This window comes from Lampetra fluviatilis, chromosome 48, assembly GCF_964198595.1.
Source record: "Lampetra fluviatilis chromosome 48, kcLamFluv1.1, whole genome shotgun sequence".
NCBI lineage: Eukaryota > Metazoa > Chordata > Hyperoartia > Petromyzontiformes > Petromyzontidae > Lampetra > Lampetra fluviatilis.
This window is the reverse complement of record NC_136322.1, coordinates 8,084,974-8,110,605: the sequence shown is the minus strand read 5'-3', so window position 1 is coordinate 8,110,605 and position 25,632 is coordinate 8,084,974. Positions and strand designations below refer to the sequence as shown.

At 41.8% G+C, this 25,632-nt stretch overlaps 1 protein-coding gene across 1 annotated transcript in view; it reads right to left on the bottom strand.

Moving 5' to 3' along the window:
* LOC144948238 (uncharacterized) overlaps positions 1-25,632 on the bottom strand; it is a 48,749-nt gene that overhangs the window by 8,283 nt on the left and 14,834 nt on the right. Inside the window, exons 2-8 of the mRNA XM_078877661.1 lie at positions 23,096-23,170; positions 21,626-21,708; positions 17,240-17,526; positions 13,906-13,994; positions 3,593-3,754; positions 1,433-1,554; positions 504-708 (exon numbers count right to left, since the gene is read on the bottom strand). Of these exons, the coding sequence (XP_078733787.1) occupies positions 504-708; positions 1,433-1,554; positions 3,593-3,754; positions 13,906-13,994; positions 17,240-17,526; positions 21,626-21,708; positions 23,096-23,170 (1,023 nt within the window). The remainder of the gene's footprint in view (positions 1-503; positions 709-1,432; positions 1,555-3,592; positions 3,755-13,905; positions 13,995-17,239; positions 17,527-21,625; positions 21,709-23,095; positions 23,171-25,632) is intronic.

Here is a 25,632-nt window from a genome sequence, read left to right as displayed (position 1 = left end):
GGTGATGGTGGTGGTGCTGGTGGTGGTGGTGGTGGTAGTGGTGGTGATGATGATGATGGCGGTGGTGGTGGTGATGGTGATGATGATGCTGCTGCTGCTGATGACGATGACGACGATGACGACGCTGCCGCTGAGTTCACCTGCGCTGGTAGGTGGTGGCGGTGGTGGCGATGCTGGTGGCGGTGGTGGCGGTGCTGGTGGCGGTGGTGGTGGCGATGCTGGTGGCGGTGGTGGCGGTGGTGGCGGTGCTGGTGGCGGTGCTGGTGGCGGTGGTGGCGGTGCTGGTGGCGGTGCTGGCGGTGCTGGTGGCGGTGCTGGTGGCGGTGGTGGCGGTGGTGGCGGTGCTGATGATGATGGTGGTGGTGGTGGTGGCGGTGCTGGCGGTGCTGATGATGATGATGGTGCTGGTGGTGGTGGTGATGATGATGCTGCTGATGACGATGACGACGCTGCCGCTGAGTTCACCTGCGCTGGTAGGTGATGGCGGTGGTGGCGGTGCTGGCGGCGTTGGTGGCTGCGGTGGTGGCGGTGGTGGCGCTGAGAGACGCCCCTCCCGCTCCCTCCCCGCCCTGCGGTTTCCATGATCGAGGGCCCCTGGGGGACGACGGCTGCTGATGCTGCTGCTGCTGCTGATGCTGCTGCTGCTGATGCTGCTGCAGGCTGCATGAGCTACTGCGTGACAATGCTGCAGTCGCAGCGTGCACGCTCCTGTGGGCGGGCGGAGGGAGGGAGAGAGAAGCAGCGTCATCAGCAGCAGCGTCGTCATCAGTAGCGTCATCACCACCACCATCATCATCATCACCACCATCACCACCACCACCATCACCACCACCGTCACCACCACCGTCACCACCACCGTCACCACCACCACCTCCACCACCATCATCATCATCACCACCATCACCACCACCACCACCATCATCATCATCACCACCGTCACCACCATCATCATCATCACCACCGTCACCACCACCACCATCACCACCACCATCACCACCACCATCATCATCACCATCATCACCACCACCGTCACCACCACCACCACCGTCACCACCACCACCACCATCACCACCACCGTCACCACCATCACCACCACCGTCACCACCACCATCATCATCACCACCATCACCACCACCGTCATCACCACCGTCACCACCACCATCACCACCACCGTCACCACCACCATCATCACCACCACCGTCACCACCACCATCATCACCACCACCATCACCACCACCATCATCATCACCACCACCGTCACCACCACCATCATCACCACCACCGTCACCACCACCATCATCATCACCACCATCACCACCATAATCACCACCACCACCATCACCACCACCATCACCACCACCATCACCACCACCATCACCACCACCGTCACCACCACCACAAGCCGTGCCAGGCTAGGTGCGCCCTCCCTCACCGGCTCTCCATCCACTCGACGTCCGACCCGCTGTGGACGCGCCGAGCGCCCAGCGGGGCCGGCCGCTGGGATACGGAGGGGCTCACGCGGGCCAAGCGCGGCTCGCTCACAGACACCGTCTCCTGCACACACAGACACACAGAGAGACACACACAGAGACACACACACAGAGACACTCACGCGGGCCAAGCGCGGCTCGCTCACAGACACCGTCTCCTGCACACACAGACACACAGAGACACACACAGAGACACACACACAGAGACACTCACGCGGGCCAAGCGCGGCTCGCTCACAGACACCGTCTCCTGCACACACAGACACACAGAGACACACACAGAGACACACACACAGAGACACTCACGCGGGCCAAGCGCGGCTCGCTCACAGACACCGTCTCCTGCACACACAGACACACAGAGACACACACAGAGACACACACACAGAGACACTCACGCGGGCCAAGCGCGGCTCACTCACAGACACCGTCTCCTGCACACACAGACACACAGAGAGACACACAGAGACACACACACAGAGACACACACAGAGACACACAGAGACACAGGGAGAGAGACACAGAGAGACACACTCACACAGAGACACTCACACAGAGACACTCACACACAGAGACACACACAGAGACACAGAGAGACACACACAGAGACACACAGAGACACACACAGAGAGACACACACAGAGACACAGAGAGAGACACAGAGAGAGAGACACAGAGAGACACACAGAGACACACAGAGACACACAGAGACACACAAAGACACTCACGCGGGCCAAGCGCGGCTCGCTCACAGACACCGTCTCCTGCACACACAGACACACAGAGACACACACACACAGAGACACACACAGAGACACACACACACACAGAGACACACACAGAGAGACACAGAGACACACACACAGAGACACACACAGAGACACTCACACAGAGACACACACAGAGAGACACACACAGAGACACACACATACATACACAGAGACACACACAGAGAGGCACACATCACCTCCATGCTCTGTGTGGTGAGTCGGTGGTGAGTTTGTGATTCGTCTGTGGGTCTCTGTGTGGTGAGTCTGTGGGTCTCTGTGTGGTGAGTCTGTGGGTCTCTGTGTGGTGAGTCTGTGGGTCTCTGTGTGGTGAGTCTGTGGGTCTCTGTGTGATTCGTCTGTGGGTCTCTGTGTGGTGAGTCTGTGAGTCTCTGTGATGAGTCTGTGAGTCTCTTTGATGAGTCTGTGGGTCTCTGTGTGGTGAGTCTGTGGGTCTCTGTGTGGTGAGTCTGTGGGTCTCTGTGATGAGTCTGTGAGTCTCTGTGTGGTGAGTCTATGGGTCTCTGTGTGGTGAGTCTGTGAGTCTCTGTGATGAGTATGTGAGTCTCTTTGATGAGTCTGTGGGTCTCTGTGTGGTGAGTCTGTGGGTCTCTGTGTGGTGAGTCTGTGGGTCTCTGTGTGGTGAGTCTGTGGGTCTCTGTGATGAGTCTGTGAGTCTCTTTGATGAGTCTGTGGGTCTCTGTGTGATGAGTCTGTGGGTCTCTGTGTGGTGAGTCTGTGGGTCTCTGTGTGGTGAGTCTGTGGGTCTCTGTGTGGTGAGTCTGTGGGTCTCTGTGATGAGTCTGTGAGTCTCTTTGATGAGTCTGTGGGTCTCTGTGTGATGAGTCTGTGGCTCTGTGTGGTGAGTCTGTGGGTCTCTGTGTGGTGAGTCTGTGGGTCTCTGTGTGGTGAGTCTGTGGGTCTCTGTGATGAGTCTGTGAGTCTCTTTGATGAGTCTGTGGGTCTCTGTGTGATGAGTCTGTGGGTCTCTGTGTGGTGAGTCTGTGGGTCTCTGTGTGGTGAGTCTGTGGGTCTCTGTGTGGTGAGTCTGTGGGTCTCTGTGATGAGTCTGTGAGTCTCTTTGATGAGTATGTGGGTCTCTGTGTGGTGAGTATGTGGGTCTCTGTGTGGTGAGTCTGTGGGTCTCTGTGTGGTGAGTCTGTGGCTCTCTGTGTGGTGAGTCTGTGGCTCTCTGTGTGGTGAGTCTGTGGTGAGTCTGTGGCTCTCTGTGGCTCTCTGTGGCTCTCTGTGGCTCTCTCTGTGGCTCTCTCTGTGGCTCTCTGCGTGGCTCTCTCTGTGGCTCTCTCTGTGGCTCTCTGCGTGCGTGCGCCTCACCCTGCCCGAGCCGTGTGCGGCGCCAGAGCCGAGCCTGGGCGTTGACGCCGACTTGCGCACCCCACGATCCTCCGTCGCTCCGAACGCCGACACCGTGGGCCGCGTGAGATGCGGCGTGTAGGCCGGCAGGCCCAAGGCGGAGACGTCCGGCCGGACAGTCGGCTGAACGAACGCGGAACGGGGGAGGGGGAGGGGCGGAAGCGAAGATGGGAGGGTGGAGATTTTTTTTTTTTGTAAAAAATGCAAATTAAAAATGGTTATGTTAGCCTAATGTTAGTTGATGGGAGGGTGGGGATTTTTTTTTTTTGTAAAAAATTCTAATTTAAAATGGTTATGTTAGCATGTTAGTTGATGGGAGGGTGGAGATTTTTTTTTTTGTAAAAAATGCAAATTAAAAATGGTTATGTTAGCATAATGTTAGTTGATGGGAGGGTGGAGATTTTTTTTTTTTGTTAAAAAATTCAAATTAAAAATGGTTATGTTAGCCTAATGTTAGTTGATGGGAGGGTGGGGATTTTTTTTTTTTGTAAAAAATTCAAATTTAAAATGGTTATGTTAGCATAATGTTAGTTGATGGGAGGGTGGAGATTTTTTTTTTTTGTTAAAAATGCAAATTTAAAATGGTTATGTTAGCATAATGTTAGTTGATGGGAGGGTGGAGATTTTTTTTTTGTAAAAAATGCAAATTAAAAATGGTTATGTTAGCATAATGTTATTTGATGGGAGGGTGGAGATTTTTTTTTTTTGTTAAAAATGCAAATTTAAAATGGTTATGTTAGCATAATGTTAGTTGATGGGAGGGTGGAGATTTTTTTTTTTTGTTAAAAAATGCAAATTTAAAATGGTTATGTTAGCATAATGTTAGTTGATGGGAGGGTGGAGATTTTTTTTTTGTAAAAAATTCAAGTTAAAAATGGTTATGTTAGCATAATGTTAGTTGATGGGAGGGTGGAGATTTTTTTTTTGTAAAAAATTCAAGTTAAAAATGGTTATGTTAGCATAATGTTAGTTGATGGGAGGGTGGAGATTTTTTTTTTGTAAAAAATTCAAATTTAAAATGGTTATGCTAGCATAATGTTAGTTGATGGGAGGGTGGAGATATTTTTTTTTGTAAAAAAATTCAAATAAAAAATGGTTATGCTAGCATAATGTTAGTTGATGGGAGGGTGGAGATTTTTTTTTTGTAAAAAATTCAAGTTAAAAATGGTTATGTTAGCATAATGTTAGTTGATGGGAGGGTGGAGATTTTTTTTTTGTAAAAAATTCAAATTTAAAATGGTTATGCTAGCATAATGTTAGTTGATGGGAGGGTGGAGATATTTTTTTTTGTAAAAAAATTCAAATAAAAAATGGTTATGCTAGCATAATGTTAGTTGATGGGAGGGTGGAGATTTTTTTTTTTGTAAAAAAATTCAAATTAAAAATGGTTATGTTAGCATAATGTTAGTTGATGGGAGGGTGGAGATTTTTTTTTTTGTAAAAAAATTCAAATTAAAAATGGTTATGCTAGCATAATGTTAGTTGATGGGAGGGTGGAGATATTTTTTTTTGTAAAAAAATTCAAATTAAAAATGGTTATGTTAGCATAATGTTAGTTGATGGGAGGGTGGAGATTTTTTTTTTTTGTTAAAAAATTCAAATTAAAAATGGTTATGTTAGCATAATGTTAGTTGATGGGAGGGTGGAGATTTTTTTTTTTTGTAAAAAATTCAAATTTAAAATGGTTATGTTAGCATAATGTTAGTTGATGGGAGGGTGGAGATATTTTTTTTTGTAAAAAATTCTAATTAAAAATGGTTGTTAGCATAGTGTTAGTTGATGGGAGGGTGGAGATTTTTTTTTGTTAAAAAATTCAAAATAAAAATGGTTATGTTAGCATAATGTTAGTTGATGGGAGGGTGGAGATTTTTTTTTTGTTAAAAAATTCAAATTAAAAATGGTTATGTTAGCATAATGTTAGTTGATGGGAGGGTGGAGATTTTTTTTTTTTGTTAAAAAATTCAAATTAAAAATGGTTATGTTAGCATAATGTTAGTTGATGGGAGGGTGGAGATTTTTTTTTTTTGTAAAAAATTCTAATTAAAAATGGTTATGTTAGCATAATGTTAGTTGATGGGAGGGAGGAGATTTTTTTTTTTTAATTCAAATTAAAAATGGTTATGTTAGCATAATGTTAGTTGATGGGAGGGTGGAGATTTTTTTTTTTTGTTAAAAATGCAAATTAAAAATGGTTATGTTAGCATAATGTTAGTTGATGGGAGGGTGGAGATTTTTTTTTTTATAAAAAATTCAAATTAAAAATGGTTATGTTAGCATAATTCTAGATTTGAAGCTTTCGTGACTGCAATGATTCATATTCTCAGGTTTTTTCGGTAAAGTCACGTAGGTAAAACATTAAAAGTAATGAAAGTTAGCATAATGTTAGTTGATGGGAGGGTGGAGATTTTTTTTTTGTTAAAAAATTCAAAATAAAAATGGTTATGTTAGCATAATGTTAGTTGATGGGAGGGTGGAGATTTTTTTTTTTTGTTAAAAAATTCAAATTAAAAATGGTTATGTTAGCATAATGTTAGTTGATGGGAGGGTGGAGATTTTTTTTTTTTGTTAAAAAATTCAAATTAAAAATGGTTATGTTAGCATAATGTTAGTTGATGGGAGGGAGGAGATATTTTTTTTAAATTCAAATAAAAAATGGTTATGTTAGCATGTTAGTTGATGGGAGGGTGGAGATTTTTTTTTTTTGTAAAAAATTCAAATTTAAAATGGTTATGTTAGCATAATGTTAGTTGATGGGAGGGTGGAGATTTTTTTTTTTAATTCAAATTAAAAATGGTTATGTTAGCATAATGTTAGTTGATGGGAGGGTGGAGATTTTTTTTTTGTTAAAAATGCAAATTAAAAATGGTTATGTTAGCATAATGTTAGTTGATGGGAGGGTGGAGATTTTTTTTTTTTTATAAAAAATTCAAATAAAAAATGGTTATGTTAGCATAATGTTAGTTGATGGGAGGGTGGAGATTTTTTTTTTTGTAAAAAAATTCAAATTTAAAATGGTTATGTTAGCATAATGTTAGTTGATGGGAGGGTGGAGATTTTTTTTTTTTGTAAAAAATTCAAATTAAAAATGGTTATGTTAGCATAGTGTTAGTTGATGGGAGGGTGGAGATTTTTTTTTTTGTAAAAAATGCAAATTAAAAATGGTTATGTTAGCATAATGTTAGTTGATGGGAGGGTGGAGATTTTTTTTTTTTGTTAAAAAATTCAAATTAAAAATGGTTATGTTAGCCTAATGTTAGTTGATGGGAGGGTGGGGATTTTTTTTTTTTGTAAAAAATTCAAATTTAAAATGGTTATGTTAGCATAATGTTAGTTGATGGGAGGGTGGAGATTTTTTTTTTTTGTTAAAAATGCAAATTTAAAATGGTTATGTTAGCATAATGTTAGTTGATGGGAGGGTGGAGATTTTTTTTTTGTAAAAAATGCAAATTAAAAATGGTTATGTTAGCATAATGTTATTTGATGGGAGGGTGGAGATTTTTTTTTTTTGTTAAAAATGCAAATTTAAAATGGTTATGTTAGCATAATGTTAGTTGATGGGAGGGTGGAGATTTTTTTTTTTTGTTAAAAAATGCAAATTTAAAATGGTTATGTTAGCATAATGTTAGTTGATGGGAGGGTGGAGATTTTTTTTTTGTAAAAAATTCAAGTTAAAAATGGTTATGTTAGCATAATGTTAGTTGATGGGAGGGTGGAGATTTTTTTTTTGTAAAAAATTCAAGTTAAAAATGGTTATGTTAGCATAATGTTAGTTGATGGGAGGGTGGAGATTTTTTTTTTGTAAAAAATTCAAATTTAAAATGGTTATGCTAGCATAATGTTAGTTGATGGGAGGGTGGAGATATTTTTTTTTGTAAAAAAATTCAAATAAAAAATGGTTATGCTAGCATAATGTTAGTTGATGGGAGGGTGGAGATTTTTTTTTTGTAAAAAATTCAAGTTAAAAATGGTTATGTTAGCATAATGTTAGTTGATGGGAGGGTGGAGATTTTTTTTTTGTAAAAAATTCAAATTTAAAATGGTTATGCTAGCATAATGTTAGTTGATGGGAGGGTGGAGATATTTTTTTTTGTAAAAAAATTCAAATAAAAAATGGTTATGCTAGCATAATGTTAGTTGATGGGAGGGTGGAGATTTTTTTTTTTGTAAAAAAATTCAAATTAAAAATGGTTATGTTAGCATAATGTTAGTTGATGGGAGGGTGGAGATTTTTTTTTTTGTAAAAAAATTCAAATTAAAAATGGTTATGCTAGCATAATGTTAGTTGATGGGAGGGTGGAGATATTTTTTTTTGTAAAAAAATTCAAATTAAAAATGGTTATGTTAGCATAATGTTAGTTGATGGGAGGGTGGAGATTTTTTTTTTGTAAAAAATTCAAGTTAAAAATGGTTATGTTAGCATAATGTTAGTTGATGGGAGGGTGGAGATTTTTTTTTTTTGTAAAAAATTCAAATTTAAAATGGTTATGTTAGCATAATGTTAGTTGATGGGAGGGTGGAGATATTTTTTTTTGTAAAAAATTCTAATTAAAAATGGTTGTTAGCATAGTGTTAGTTGATGGGAGGGTGGAGATTTTTTTTTGTTAAAAAATTCAAAATAAAAATGGTTATGTTAGCATAATGTTAGTTGATGGGAGGGTGGAGATTTTTTTTTTGTTAAAAAATTCAAATTAAAAATGGTTATGTTAGCATAATGTTAGTTGATGGGAGGGTGGAGATTTTTTTTTTTTGTTAAAAAATTCAAATTAAAAATGGTTATGTTAGCATAATGTTAGTTGATGGGAGGGTGGAGATTTTTTTTTTTTGTTAAAAAATTCAAATTAAAAATGGTTGTTAGCATAATGTTAGTTGATGGGAGGGTGGAGATTTTTTTTTTTTGTAAAAAATTCTAATTAAAAATGGTTATGTTAGCATAATGTTAGTTGATGGGAGGGAGGAGATTTTTTTTTTTTAATTCAAATTAAAAATGGTTATGTTAGCATAATGTTAGTTGATGGGAGGGTGGAGATTTTTTTTTTTTGTTAAAAATGCAAATTAAAAATGGTTATGTTAGCATAATGTTAGTTGATGGGAGGGTGGAGATTTTTTTTTTTATAAAAAATTCAAATTAAAAATGGTTATGTTAGCATAATTCTAGATTTGAAGCTTTCGTGACTGCAATGATTCATATTCTCAGGTTTTTTCGGTAAAGTCACGTAGGTAAAACATTAAAAGTAATGAAAGTTAGCATAATGTTAGTTGATGGGAGGGTGGAGATTTTTTTTTTGTTAAAAAATTCAAAATAAAAATGGTTATGTTAGCATAATGTTAGTTGATGGGAGGGTGGAGATTTTTTTTTTTTGTTAAAAAATTCAAATTAAAAATGGTTATGTTAGCATAATGTTAGTTGATGGGAGGGTGGAGATTTTTTTTTTTTGTTAAAAAATTCAAATTAAAAATGGTTATGTTAGCATAATGTTAGTTGATGGGAGGGAGGAGATATTTTTTTTAAATTCAAATAAAAAATGGTTATGTTAGCATGTTAGTTGATGGGAGGGTGGAGATTTTTTTTTTTTGTAAAAAATTCAAATTTAAAATGGTTATGTTAGCATAATGTTAGTTGATGGGAGGGTGGAGATTTTTTTTTTTAATTCAAATTAAAAATGGTTATGTTAGCATAATGTTAGTTGATGGGAGGGTGGAGATTTTTTTTTTGTTAAAAATGCAAATTAAAAATGGTTATGTTAGCATAATGTTAGTTGATGGGAGGGTGGAGATTTTTTTTTTTTTATAAAAAATTCAAATAAAAAATGGTTATGTTAGCATAATGTTAGTTGATGGGAGGGTGGAGATTTTTTTTTTTGTAAAAAAATTCAAATTTAAAATGGTTATGTTAGCATAATGTTAGTTGATGGGAGGGTGGAGATTTTTTTTTTTTGTAAAAAATTCAAATTAAAAATGGTTATGTTAGCATAATGTTAGTTTATGGGAGGGTGGAGATATTTTTTTCTGTAAAAAATTCAAATTAAAAATGGTTATGTTAGCATAATGTTAGTTGATGGGAGGGTGGAGATTTTTTTTTTTGTAAAAAAATTCAAATTAAAAATGGTTATGCTAGCATAATGTTAGTTGATGGGAGGGTGGAGATATTTTTTTTTGTAAAAAAATTCAAATTAAAAATGGTTATGTTAGCATAATGTTAGTTGATGGGAGGGTGGAGATTTTTTTTTTTTGTAAAAAATTCAAATTTAAAATGGTTATGTTAGCATAATGTTAGTTGATGGGAGGGTGGAGATTTTTTTTTGTTAAAAAATTCAAAATAAAAATGGTTATGTTAGCATAATGTTAGTTGATGGGAGGGTGGAGATTTTTTTTTTTTGTTAAAAAATTCAAATTAAAAATGGTTATGTTAGCATAATGTTAGTTGATGGGAGGGTGGAGATTTTTTTTTTTTGTAAAAAATTCTAATTAAAAATGGTTATGTTAGCATAATGTTAGTTGATGGGAGGGAGGAGATTTTTTTTTTTTAATTCAAATTAAAAATGGTTATGTTAGCATAATGTTAGTTGATGGGAGGGTGGAGATTTTTTTTTTTTGTTAAAAATGCAAATTAAAAATGGTTATGTTAGCATAATGTTAGTTGATGGGAGGGTGGAGATTTTTTTTTTTATAAAAAATTCAAATTAAAAATGGTTATGTTAGCATAATTCTAGATTTGAAGCTTTCGTGACTGCAATGATTCATATTCTCAGGTTTTTTCGGTAAAGTCACGTAGGTAAAACATTAAAAGTAATGAAAGTTAGCATAATGTTAGTTGATGGGAGGGTGGAGATTTTTTTTTTGTTAAAAAATTCAAAATAAAAATGGTTATGTTAGCATAATGTTAGTTGATGGGAGGGTGGAGATTTTTTTTTTTTGTTAAAAAATTCAAATTAAAAATGGTTATGTTAGCATAATGTTAGTTGATGGGAGGGTGGAGATTTTTTTTTTTTGTTAAAAAATTCAAATTAAAAATGGTTATGTTAGCATAATGTTAGTTGATGGGAGGGAGGAGATTTTTTTTTTTTAATTCAAATTAAAAATGGTTATGTTAGCATAATGTTAGTTGATGGGAGGGTGGAGATTTTTTTTTTTATAAAAAATTCAAATTAAAAATGGTTATGTTAGCATAATTCTAGATTTGAAGCTTTCGTGACTGCAATGATTCATATTCTCAGGTTTTTTCGGTAAAGTCACGTAGGTAAAACATTAAAAGTAATGAAAGTTAGCATAATGTTAGTTGATGGGAGGGTGGAGATTTTTTTTTTGTTAAAAAATTCAAAATAAAAATGGTTATGTTAGCATAATGTTAGTTGATGGGAGGGTGGAGATTTTTTTTTTTTGTTAAAAAATTCAAATTAAAAATGGTTATGTTAGCATAATGTTAGTTGATGGGAGGGTGGAGATTTTTTTTTTTTGTTAAAAAATTCAAATTAAAAATGGTTATGTTAGCATAATGTTAGTTGATGGGAGGGAGGAGATATTTTTTTTAAATTCAAATAAAAAATGGTTATGTTAGCATGTTAGTTGATGGGAGGGTGGAGATTTTTTTTTTTTGTAAAAAATTCAAATTTAAAATGGTTATGTTAGCATAATGTTAGTTGATGGGAGGGTGGAGATTTTTTTTTTTAATTCAAATTAAAAATGGTTATGTTAGCATAATGTTAGTTGATGGGAGGGTGGAGATTTTTTTTTTGTTAAAAATGCAAATTAAAAATGGTTATGTTAGCATAATGTTAGTTGATGGGAGGGTGGAGATATTTTTTTTTGTAAAAAAATTCAAATTAAAAATGGTTATGTTAGCATAATGTTAGTTGATGGGAGGGTGGAGATTTTTTTTTTTTGTAAAAAATTCAAATTTAAAATGGTTATGTTAGCATAATGTTAGTTGATGGGAGGGTGGAGATTTTTTTTTGTTAAAAAATTCAAAATAAAAATGGTTATGTTAGCATAATGTTAGTTGATGGGAGGGTGGAGATTTTTTTTTTGTTAAAAAATTCAAATTAAAAATGGTTATGTTAGCATAATGTTAGTTGATGGGAGGGTGGAGATTTTTTTTTTTTGTTAAAAAATTCAAATTAAAAATGGTTATGTTAGCATAATGTTAGTTGATGGGAGGGTGGAGATTTTTTTTTTTTGTAAAAAATTCTAATTAAAAATGGTTATGTTAGCATAATGTTAGTTGATGGGAGGGAGGAGATTTTTTTTTTTTAATTCAAATTAAAAATGGTTATGTTAGCATAATGTTAGTTGATGGGAGGGTGGAGATTTTTTTTTTTTGTTAAAAATGCAAATTAAAAATGGTTATGTTAGCATAATGTTAGTTGATGGGAGGGTGGAGATTTTTTTTTTTTGTAAAAAATTCTAATTAAAAATGGTTATGTTAGCATAATGTTAGTTGATGGGAGGGAGGAGATTTTTTTTTTTTAATTCAAATTAAAAATGGTTATGTTAGCATAATGTTAGTTGATGGGAGGGTGGAGATTTTTTTTTTTTGTTAAAAATGCAAATTAAAAATGGTTATGTTAGCATAATGTTAGTTGATGGGAGGGTGGAGATTTTTTTTTTTATAAAAAATTCAAATTAAAAATGGTTATGTTAGCATAATTCTAGATTTGAAGCTTTCGTGACTGCAATGATTCATATTCTCAGGTTTTTTCGGTAAAGTCACGTAGGTAAAACATTAAAAGTAATGAAAGTTAGCATAATGTTAGTTGATGGGAGGGTGGAGATTTTTTTTTTGTTAAAAAATTCAAAATAAAAATGGTTATGTTAGCATAATGTTAGTTGATGGGAGGGTGGAGATTTTTTTTTTTTGTTAAAAAATTCAAATTAAAAATGGTTATGTTAGCATAATGTTAGTTGATGGGAGGGTGGAGATTTTTTTTTTTTGTTAAAAAATTCAAATTAAAAATGGTTATGTTAGCATAATGTTAGTTGATGGGAGGGTGGAGATTTTTTTTTTTTGTTAAAAAATTCAAATTAAAAATGGTTATGTTAGCATAATGTTAGTTGATGGGAGGGAGGAGATATTTTTTTTAAATTCAAATAAAAAATGGTTATGTTAGCATGTTAGTTGATGGGAGGGTGGAGATTTTTTTTTTTTGTAAAAAATTCAAATTTAAAATGGTTATGTTAGCATAATGTTAGTTGATGGGAGGGTGGAGATTTTTTTTTTTAATTCAAATTAAAAATGGTTGTTAGCATAATGTTAGTTGATGGGAGGGTGGAGATTTTTTTTTTGTTAAAAATGCAAATTAAAAATGGTTATGTTAGCATAATGTTAGTTGATGGGAGGGTGGAGATTTTTTTTTTTTATAAAAAATTCAAATAAAAAATGGTTATGTTAGCATAATGTTAGTTGATGGGAGGGTGGAGATTTTTTTTTTTGTAAAAAAATTCAAATTTAAAATGGTTATGTTAGCATAATGTTAGTTGATGGGAGGGTGGAGATTTTTTTTTTTTGTAAAAAATTCAAATTAAAAATGGTTATGTTAGCATAATGTTAGTTTATGGGAGGGTGGAGATATTTTTTTCTGTAAAAAATTCTAATTAAAATGGTTGTTAGCATAGTGTTAGTTGATGGGAGGGTGGAGATATTTTTTTTTGTAAAAAATTCTAATTAAAAATGGTTGTTAGCATAGTGTTAGTTGATGGGAGGGTGGAGATTTTTTTTTTGTTAAAAAATTCAAAATAAAAATGGTTATGTTAGCATAATGTTAGTTGATGGGAGGGTGGAGATTTTTTTTTTGTTAAAAAATTCAAATTAAAAATGGTTATGTTAGCATAGTGTTAGTTGATGGGAGGGTGGAGATTTTTTTTTGTTAAAAAATTCAAAATAAAAATGGTTATGTTAGCATAATGTTAGTTGATGGGAGGATAGAGATTTTTTTTTTTGTAAAAAATTTAAATAAAAAATGGTTACGTTATAATCTGAGTCGATGGGAGGGGGAAGATTTTTTTTTTAATGAAAAATAAAAATGATTATGTTACTATACTCATCATGGTTGGGAGGATCAAGATTTTTTTTAAAAATACTAAATATAAAAGGTTATGTTACTATACTCACACGCCACCCAACACCACGAACACTCCACCCACACACCACGCACACGCCACCCACACGCCACCCACACGCCACCCACACGCCACCCACACGCCACCCACACGCCACCCACACGCCACCCACACACCCACACACCACACACACACTCACACACCACCCACGTGCCGCTCACCTTCGCGGCTGTGCCGGACCCAACGCGCTGCCGGCCGGCGATGGGCGCCAAGAGATGCTGCTGCTGCTGCTGCTGGCTCCATCGTTTGTCTGCACGCACACACGGACACACACACAGACGTACAGACACACACACACAGACGTACAGACACACACAGACACACACACAGACGTACAGACACACACACACAGACGTACAGACACACACAGACACACACACAGACGTACAGACACACGCACACAGACGTACAGACACACACAGACACACACACAGACGTACAGACACACACACACAGACGTACAGACACACACAGACACACACACAGACGTACAGACACACACAGACACACACACACACACAGACGTACAGACACACACACACACACACAGACACACAGACACACACGCACAGACACACACACACACAGACACACACACACACACACAGACACACAGACACACACACACAGACACACAGACACACACACACAGACACAGACACACGCACAGACACACGCACAGACACACACACAGACACACACACAGACACACACAGACGCATCCAGATAAGGACAATGCCCCGCTGTTGTATATTTGGAGTCTATAGGTCTCTGTGCGAGTCTCTGTGTGATGAGTCTATGGGTTTCTGTGTGAGTCTATGGGTTTCTGTGTGAGTCTATGGGTCTCTGTGTGAGTCTATGGGTCTCTGCGTGAGTCTGCGGGTCTCTGTCTGAGTCTATGGGTATCTGTGTGAGTCTATGGGTCTCTGTGTGAGTCTATGGGTTTCTGTGTGAGTCTATGGGTCTCTGTATGAGTCTACGGGTCTCTGTGTGAGTCTATGTGTCTCTGTGTGTCTCTGTGTGAGTCTACGGGTCTCTGTGTGAGTCCATGGGTCTCGGTCTGAGTCTCTGTGTGAGTCTATAGGTCTCTGTGCGAGTCTCTGTATGATGAGTCTATGGGTCTCTGCGTGAGTCTGTGGGTCTCTGTGCGAGTCTCTGTGTGATGAGTCTGTGGGTCTCTGTGTGAGTCTGTGGGTCTCTGTGTGAGTCTGTGGGTCTCTGTGTGAGTCTCTGTGTGATGAGTCTACGGGTCTCTGTGTGAGTCTATGGGTCTCTGTGTGAGTCTCTGTGTGATGAGTCTATGGGTCTCTGCGTGAGTCTGTGAGTCTCTGTGTGAGTCTACGGGTCTCTGTGTGAGTCTATAGGTCTCTGTGCGAGTCTCTGTGTGATGAGTCTATGGGTCTCTGCGTGAGTCTGTGGGTCTCTGTGCGAGTCTCTGTGTGATGAGTCTATGGGTCTCTGCGTGAGTCTGTGGGTCTCTGTGTGAGTCTACGGGTCTCTGCGTGAGTCTATGGGTCTCTGTGTGAGTCTATGGGTCTCTGTGTGAGTCTATGGGTTTCTGTGTGAGTCTATGGGTCTCTGTATGAGTCTACGGGTCTCTGTGTGAGTCTACGGGTCTCTGTGAGTCTCTGTGCGAGTCTATGGATTTCTGTGTGTGTCTCTGTGTGAGTCTACGGGTCTCTGTGTGAGTCTATGGGTCTCTGTGGGTCTCTGTGTGAGTCTGTGTGAGTCTACGGGTCTCTGTGTGAGTCTATGTGTCTCTGTGTGAGTCTGTGTGAGTCTACGGGTCTCTGTGTGAGTCTATGTGTCTCTGTGCGAGTCTATGGGTCTCTGTGTGAGTCTGTGTGAGTCTACGGGTCTCTGTGGGTCTCTGTGTGAGTCTTTGTGTCTCTGTGTGAGTCTATGGGTCTCTGTGTGAGTCTACGGGTCTCTGTGTGAGTCTACGGGTCTCTGTGTGAGTCTACGGGTCTCTGTGTGAGTGTACGGGTCTCTGTGTGAGTCTGTGTGAGTCTACGGGTCTCTGTGTGAGATTATGGGTCTCTGTGTGTGTTTATGAGTCTTTGCGTGAGTCTGTGGGTCTCTGTGTGAGTCTGTGGGTCTCTGTGTGGTGAATCTATGGGTCTCTGTGTGGTGAGTCTATGGGTCTCTGTGTGGTGAGTCTATGGGTCTCTGTGTGGTGAGTCTGTGGGTCTCTGTGTGGTGAGTCTACGGGTCTCTGGGTGGTGAGTCTGTGGGTCTCTGTGTGAGTCTATGGGTCTCTGTGTGAGTCTACGGGTCTCTGTGGGTCTCTGTGTGAGTCGGTGGGTCTCTGTGTGAGTCTACGGGTCTCTGTGGGTCTCTGTGTGAGTCTATGGGTCTCTGTGTGAGTCTATGTGTCTCTGTGGGTCTCTGTGTGAGTCTACGGGTCTCTGTGTGAGTCTACGGGTCTCTGTGGGTCTCTGTGTGAGTCGGTGGGTCTCTGTGTGAGTCTACGGGTCTCTGTGGGTCTCTGTGTGAGTCTATGGGTCTCTGTGTGAGTCTATGTGTCTCTGTGTGAGTCTATGTGTCTCTGTGTGAGTCTACGTGTCTCTGTGTGAGTCTATGTGTCTCTGTGTGAGTCTACGGGTCTCTGTGTGAGTCCATGGGTCTCGGTCTGAGTCTCTGTGTGAGTCTACGGGTCTCTGTGTGAGTCTATGGGTCTCTGTGTGAGTCTATGGGTCTCTGTGTGAGTCTACGGGTCTCTGTGTGAGTCTATGTGTCTCTGTGTGAGTCTACGAGTCTCTGTGGGTCTCTGTGTGAGTCTGTGGGTCCCTGTGTGAAACTACGGGTCTCTGTGTGTCTCTGTGTGAGTCTGTGTGAGTCTACGGGTCTCTGTGTGAGTCTATGTGTCTCTGTGTGAGTCTACGGGTCTCTGTGTGAGTCTATGTGTCTCTGTGTGAGTCTATGGGTCTCTGTGTGAGTGTACGGGTCTCTGTGTGAGTCTATGTGTCTCTGTGTGAGTCTATGGGTCTCTGTGTGAGTCTATGGGTCTCTCTGTGAGTCTACGGGTCTCTGTGGGTCTCTGTGTGAGTCTGTGGGTCCCTGTGTGAGTCTATGGGTCTCTGTGTGTCTCTGTGTGTCTCTGTGTGAGTCTACGGGTCTCTGTGGGTCTCTGTGTGAGTCTCTGTGTGAGTCTGTGGGTCCCTGTGTGAGTCTATGGGTCTCTGTGTGTCTCTGTGTGTCTCTGTGTGAGTCTACGGGTCTCTGTGGGTCTCTGTGTGAGTCTCTGTGTGAGTCTGTGGGTCCCTGTGTGAGTCTATGGGTCTCTGTGTGTCTCTGTGTGTCTCTCTGTGAGTCTACGGGTCTCTGTGTGAGTCTACGGGTCTCTGTGTGTCTCTGTGTGTCTCTGTGTGAGTCTATGTGTCTCTGTGTGAGTCTACGGGTCTCTGTGTGTCTCTGTGTGTCTCTGTGTGAGTCTACGGGTCTCTGCGTGAGTCTCTGTGCGAGTCCACGTTTTATTTTTCGTCACGAACGCACCGTCCGTTTCGCTGTCCTCATCCTCCTCATCCTCCTCCTCCTCCTCGGAGCTGGAGGAGCTGCTCTCATCCCCATCGCACTCGCCACCGTGCCGATGGCGACGTCTCCTCTCCTCCCCCTCCTCCTCCTCCACCACCACCTCCACCACCACCACATCGTCGTCGTCATCGTCGTCGTCATCGTCGCTGCTGGGATCGTCGAGGGAGAGCTGACTCAGTGCCTGGCGCTCCTGCGAGCGATCCTGAGCCGCCGACAGAGACCGCTCGCGGCTGTGCGACACCGAACTTCTGCGGGGGGGGGGGAGGGGGGAGGTGTAGATACACAATCAATAATCTACATCAACTGTAGACACACGATCAATAATCTATATCAGCTGTAGATAACGATCGATAATCTATATCAGAGACCGCTCGCGGCTGTGCGACACCGAACTTCTGCGGGGGGGGGGGAGGGGGGAGGTGTAGATACACGATCGATAATCTATATCAGCTGTAGATACACGATCAATAATCTATATCAGCTGTAGACACACGATCAATAATCTATATCAGAGACCGCTCGCGGCTGTGCGACACCGAGCTCCTGTTAAGAGGAGACAGCTGTAGATACACGATCAATAATCTATATCAGCTATAGATACACGATCAATAATCTATATCAGCTGTAGATACACGATCGATAATCTATATCAGCTGTAGATACACAATCGATAATCTACATCAGCTGTAGATACACGATCGATAATCTATATCAGCTGTAGATACACGATCAATAATCTACATCAGCTGTAGATACACGACACACACACACACACAGACACACACCGACACACACACACACAGACACACACACACACTGACACACACTGACACACACTGACACACACACACCGACACACACCGACACACACACACTGACACACACACACACACACCGACACACACACACACCGACACACACACACACCGACACACACACACACTTACACACACACATCTACATACACACACACACACTTACACACACACATCTACATACACACACACACACACTTACACACACACACCGACACACACACACACCGACACACACACACACCGACACACACACACACTTACACACACACATCTACACACACACACTTACACACACACATCTACATACACACACACACACACTTACACACACACATCTACACACACACACACACTTCTACACACAACAACCGCCATTCGCCACTAAGTGGCGGTGACGTCACCACGACGCTTGTGCCAGGCCATGTGCACCCTGAGGCCACGTGAAGTGTCGAACGCCCGCTGGCAGGAGGTCACGGGGCAGACCCAGCAGGTGCCACGGGTCGACTGACCGAGATGACCGAGATGACTGGCTGATGCACCACCTGCGCCCCCTACTGTGCCAACTTGCTGTGCTTTAGCCACCCGGCGCTCCGCTCGTTGTTGTGAGCGTCGCTCCTCCGCCCTCCGTTGTTGTTGGAGGGCGACTGCCTCCAACTGCCCAGTAGCGTCCTTCACGAGCCTCCTCCACTGAGGCCGATCTTGACACCGCTGGTACCAGTCATCGGCAAGTCCACTCAGCTCCACGTCCTCCTGTACCACATCACTCCATCTCTTCTCTAGCCCGTGCCGCGCCCGTTTAGCCCCCTCGATCCGGCCGAACAAAAGCTGTTTAGGCATGCGGTGGCTGGGCATGCGGGCTACATGACCCAGCCAACGCAGCCTTGCCTGCCGGAGGAGCTCACCGATGGGACTTTGTCCAGATCTTTCAAGGACTTGTGAGCTCCTCACACAATCCAGCCTGGTTAAACCCAGGATGGATCGTAGGCAGGCCAGCCTAAATGTTTCCAACCGGCGAAGATGCTCCACTAGGGGGGTCCACGTTTCGCAAGCGTAGAGAAGGGAGGGAATGACCGTGGCCGAGAAGACCTGAAGCTTCGTGCGGAGCGACAGACCAGGTAGCTTCCACACAGCGTTACGCAACCGATGAAAAGATATTGCCGCTCGACTGATTCGGAGTGAGACCTCTGCTGATAAACTGGAGCCGGTCATAAGCACACTGCCCAGGTAAGTGGGAAACTCTCCACTCTCTCCACAACTGCCCCATCACCGATTGGGAGTTGTGGGGGTGGAGTGCCCGATGGTACAAAATACCCAGGCAGGTGCTTAGTTTTGGTGGGGCTGATGGTAAGGCCCCACCTCTTAGTGGCACGCTCCAGTCTCAGCAGCAGCGTCTCAGCACACACTTACACACACACATCTACATACACACACACACACACACTTACACACACACACTTACACACACACATCTACATACACACACACACACACTTACACACACACATCTACACACACACACTTACACACACACATCTACATACACACACACACACTTACACACACACATTTACACACACCAACAACCAACAACAACCAACAACCGCCATTCGCCACTAAGTGGCGGTGACGTCACCACGACGCTTGTGCCAGGCCATGTGCACCTTGAGGCCACGTGAAGTGTCGAACGCCCGCTGGCAGGAGGTCACGGGGCAGACCCAGGTGCCACGGGTCGACTGACCGAGATGACTGGCTGATGCACCACCTGTGCCCCCTACTGTACCAACTTGCTGTGCTTTAGCCACCCGGCGCTCCGCTCGTTGTTGTGAGCGTCGCTCCTCCACCCTCCGTTGTTGTTGGAGGGCGACTATCTCCAACTGCCCAGTAGCGTCCTTCACGAGCCTCCTCCACTGAGGCCGATCTTGACACCGCTGGTACCAGTCATCGGCAAGTCCACTCAGCTCCACGTCCTCCTGTACCACATCACTCCATCTCTTCTCTAGCCCGTGCCGCGCCCGTTTAGCCCCCTCGATCCGGCCGAACAAAAGCTGTTTAGGCATGCGGTGGCTGGGCATGCGGGCTACATGACCCAGCCAACGCAGCCTTGCCTGCCGGAGGAGCTCACTGATGGGACTTTGCCCAGATCTTTCAAGGACTTGTGAGCTCCTCACACAATCCAGCCTGGTTAAACCCAGGATGGATCGTACACACACACACATTTACACACACACACACATACACACACACATCTACACACACACACTTACACACACACATCTACATTTACACACACACTTACACACACACACATTTACACACACACACACATACACACACACATCTACACACACACACTTACACACACACACATCTACATTTACACACACACACACTTACACACACACACATCTACACACACACACTTACACACACACATCTACATTTACACACACACACACTTACACACACACATCTACACACACACACACTTACACACACACATCTACACACACACACTTACACACACACATCTACATACACACACACACACACTTACACACACACATTTACACACACACACATTTACACACACACACACATACACACACACATCTACACACTTACACACACACATCTACATTTACACACACACACACTTACACACACACATCTACACACACACACTTACACACACACATCTACATACACACACACACACTTACACACACACATCTACATACACACACACACACACTTACACACACACATCTACACACACACACACATCTACATACACACACACACACTTACACACACACATCTACACACACACACACACTTACACACACACATCTACACACACACACACTTACACACACACATCTACATACACACACACACACACTTACATACACACATCTACACACACACACTTACACACACACATCTACACACACACACACACTTACACACACACATCTACACACACACACTTACACACACACATCTACACACACACTTACACACACACACATCTACACACACACACTTACACACACACATCTACACACACACACTTACACACACACATCTACACACACACACACACACACTTACACACACACATCTACACACACACACACACTTACACACACACATCTACACACACACACCTACACACACACACACACACTTACACACACACATCTACACACACACACACACTTACACACACACATCTACACACACACACACACACTTACACACACACATCTACATACACACACACACTTACACACACACATCTACATACACACACACACACACTTACACACACACATCTACACACACACACATCTACACACACACACACACACTTACACACACACATCTACACACACACACACACACTTACACACACACATCTACATACACACACACACTTACACACACACATCTACATACACACACACACACACTTACACACACACATCTACATACATACACACACACACTTACACACACACTGTACCTGTGCGGCCGGCTGTGGGGCGGTTGAACTTGGTCAATGATGGCCGCCTTGCCAACTCCCTCCCTCTCCATCTCGCTGCGCATCTACACAGACAAAGATAAAGGTCCCCCATGTAGCCTTAACATACCGTAGGGGCAAGTGCTGTTAGCTAGCACCTCACACACACAGACAAAGATCCCCGTGTAGCCTTAACAGACTGCAGGGGCAAGTGCTGTTAGCTAGCACCTCACACACAGGCAAAGATCCCCCGTGTAGCCTCTAGGAGGCTGCAGGGGCAAGTGCTGTTAGCTAGCACCTCACACACAAAGACAAAGATCCCCGTGTAGCCTTAACAGAATGTAGGGGCAAGTTCTGTTAGCTAGCACCTCACACGCAGACACACACACTCCGACACACACACACAATGACACACAGACACACGCACACTGACACACACACACACACACTGACACACACACACACCGACACACACCGACACACACACACTGACACACACACACACACACTGACACACACTGACACACACACACACCGACACACACACACACCGACACACACACACACCGACACACACCGACACACACACACACCGACACACACACACACCGACACACACACACCGACACACACCGACACACACACACTGACACACACTGACACACACACACACTGACACACACACACACAGACACACACCGACACACACACTCCGACACACTGACACACACCGACACACACACACTGACACACACACACACACACTGACACACACTGACACACACACACACCGACACACACACACACCGACACACACACCGACACACACCGACACACACACACACACCGACACACACACACCGACACACACACACCGACACACACACACACACCGACACACACACACCGACACACACACACCGACACACACACACTGACACACACTGACACACACACACACTGACACACACAGACACACACCGACACACACACTCCGACACACTGACACACACCGACACACACACACTGACACACACACACACACACTGACACACACTGACACACACACACACCGACACACACACTCCGACACACTGACACACACCGACACACACACACTGACACACACACACACTGACACACACTGACAAACACACACTGACACACACCGACACACACCGACACACCGACACACACACTCCGACACACTGACACACACTGACACACACACACTGACACACACACACACACACACACACCGACACACACACACCGACACACACCGACACACACCGACACACACACACTGACACACACACACTGACACACACACACACCGACACACACCGACACACACACACACCGACACACACACACACCGACACACACACACCGACACACACACACAGACACACACATACCCCACCCCGCCCCGCCAGGCCTGTGCCAGGCTGGCTGGTGCCCCCCCCCCACCTCTCTCTGCTTCTTGTGCAGTTCCTCCAGGAACTCGCAGAAATCTTCGTCGCTGACGTCGAACGCCGTCTGGCCCTGAACAAACACAGAGCAAAATTATACATTGAAGATAATAAAAGCAAAAAAATCCATAAAAAATGTGAAAAAAAGAAAATAGTAAAATAAAATGTAGAATAAAAATGAATTGAAAAAATTAAATTGAAAATAATGAAAGCAAAATTCTAGATTTGAAGCTTTCGTGACTGCAAGGAATCATCTTCTTAGGTTTTTTCGAAACGTCGTGATTTTTGTTTTTATTTTATTTTACTTTCTACGTGACTTTACCGAAAAAACCTAAGAAAATGAAAGCAAAAACCCACAATAAAAAATAATAAAATAAAAAATTTAAATAAAAGATTACAAATAAATTGAAAAAAATGAATTGAAAATAATAAAAGCAAAAAACCCGCAATAAAAATAAGAAATAAAAATAAAAAATAGTAAAATTAAATTAAATTTAAAAATAAATTGAAAAAAATACATTGAAAATATAAAAACCCACAACAGAAATAAAAAAATAGTAAAATTTAATTAAATTTAAAATTAAATTGAAAAATAATAATTTAAAATAATGAAAGCAAAATACCCACAATAAAAATACAAAATTGAAATAAATAGTAAAATCTAATTTTTAATAAAAAATCTAAATAAATTGAAAATGTTTTATTGAAAATAATAAAAGTAAAAAATACACAATAAAAATAAGAAATAAAAATAAAAAATAGTAAAATTGAAATAAAATTTAAAATTAAATAGAATTTTTTTTATTAAAAATAATGAAAGTACAAAACCCATAATAGAAATGAAAAAAAATAGTAAAATTTAATTAAATAAAAAAATAAATTGAAAAATAATAATTTAAAATAATAAAAGCTAAAAGCCCACAATAAAAATACAAAATTAAAACAAATAGTCAAATTTAATTTTTAATAAAAAATCTAAATAAATTGAAAATGTTTTATTGAAAATAATAAAAACAAAAAACCCAAAGTGTGTATTCTTGGTTCTTTCGGTAAAGTCACGTTGGCCAAAAAAATCAATTACATTTAAATAATAAAAACATAATTGCTAATAAAAATTCTTAATAGAAAATAATGAAAGCAAAAACCCACAAAAAATTTTTTTTAAACTAAATTGAAAATAATTAAAGCAAAAAATAAAACCCATTTAAAAAATTAAAATAGTAAAATGAAATTTTAAACAAAAAAAATGAAAAAACTAAATTGAAAATAATTAAAGCAAAAAATAAAACCCATTTAAAAAATTAAAATAGTAAAATGAAATTTTAAACAAAACATTTCAAATTCATTTAAAAACTAAATTTCGAGCAAAAATTTAAAACGACGTCTCCAACCAAAGCACCAAGAATTGCTGCAGTCACCAAAGTTTCGAGTCAAAATTCACACAGACAAAGGTCCCCCGCGTAGCCTTGACGAACTGCAGGGGCAAGTGCCGTTAGCTAGCACCTCACACACAGACAAAGGTCCCCCGTGTAGCCTCTAACAGGCTGCAGGGGCAAGTGCTGTTAGCTAGCACCTCACACACAGACACAGACAAAGATCCCCCGTGTAGCCTCTAGCAGGCTGCAGGGGCAAGTGCCGTTAGCTAGCACCTCACACACAGACACAGACAAAGATCCCCCGTGTAGCCTCTAACAGGCCGCAGAGGCAAGTGCTGTTAGCTAGCACCTCACACACAGACACAGACAAAGGTCCCCCGTGTAGCCTCTAGCAGGCTGCAGGGGCAAGTGCCGTTAGCTAGCACCTCACACACAGACACAGACAAAGATCCCCCGTGTAGCCTCGAACAGGCTGCAGGGGCAAGTGCTGTTAGCTGGCACCTCACACGCAAGACACAGACAAAGATCCCCCGTGTAGCCTCTAACAGGCTGCAGGGGCAAGTGCTGTTAGCTAGCACCTCACACACAGACACAGACAAAGATCCCCCGTGTAGCCTCTAACAGGCTGCAGGGGCAAGTGCTGTGGCACACACAGAGGGGGTGGGGGGCCAGTACCACGCCCGGCCGCCTTTGTCTCCCCAGTGCTAGCGATGTTCACTACACACCGCTACACCAGCTACTCAGTTGAGACTGAGTCGACCTAGGGGAGGCCCAGGACCGGTGTCTGTATCAGTGAGTGTCTCTGTGGGTGAGTGAGTGTCTCTGTGGGTGAGCGAGTGTCTCTGTGGGTGAGTGTGTGTCTCTGTGGGTGAGTGAGTGTCTCTGTGGGTGAGTGAGTGTCTCTGTGGGTGAGTGAGTGTCTCTGTGGGTGAGCGAGTGTCTCTGTGGGTGAGTGAGTGTCTCTGTGGGTGAGTGAGTGTCTCTGTGAGTGAGTGAGTGTCTCTGTGGGTGAGTGAGTGTCTCTGTGGGTGAGCGAGTGTCTCTGTGAGTGAGTGAGTGTCTCTGTGAGTGAGCGAGTGTCTCTGTGGGTGAGTGAGTGTCTCTGTGGGTGAGTGAGTGTCTCTGTGGGTGAGCGAGTGTCTCTGTGAGTGAGTGAGTG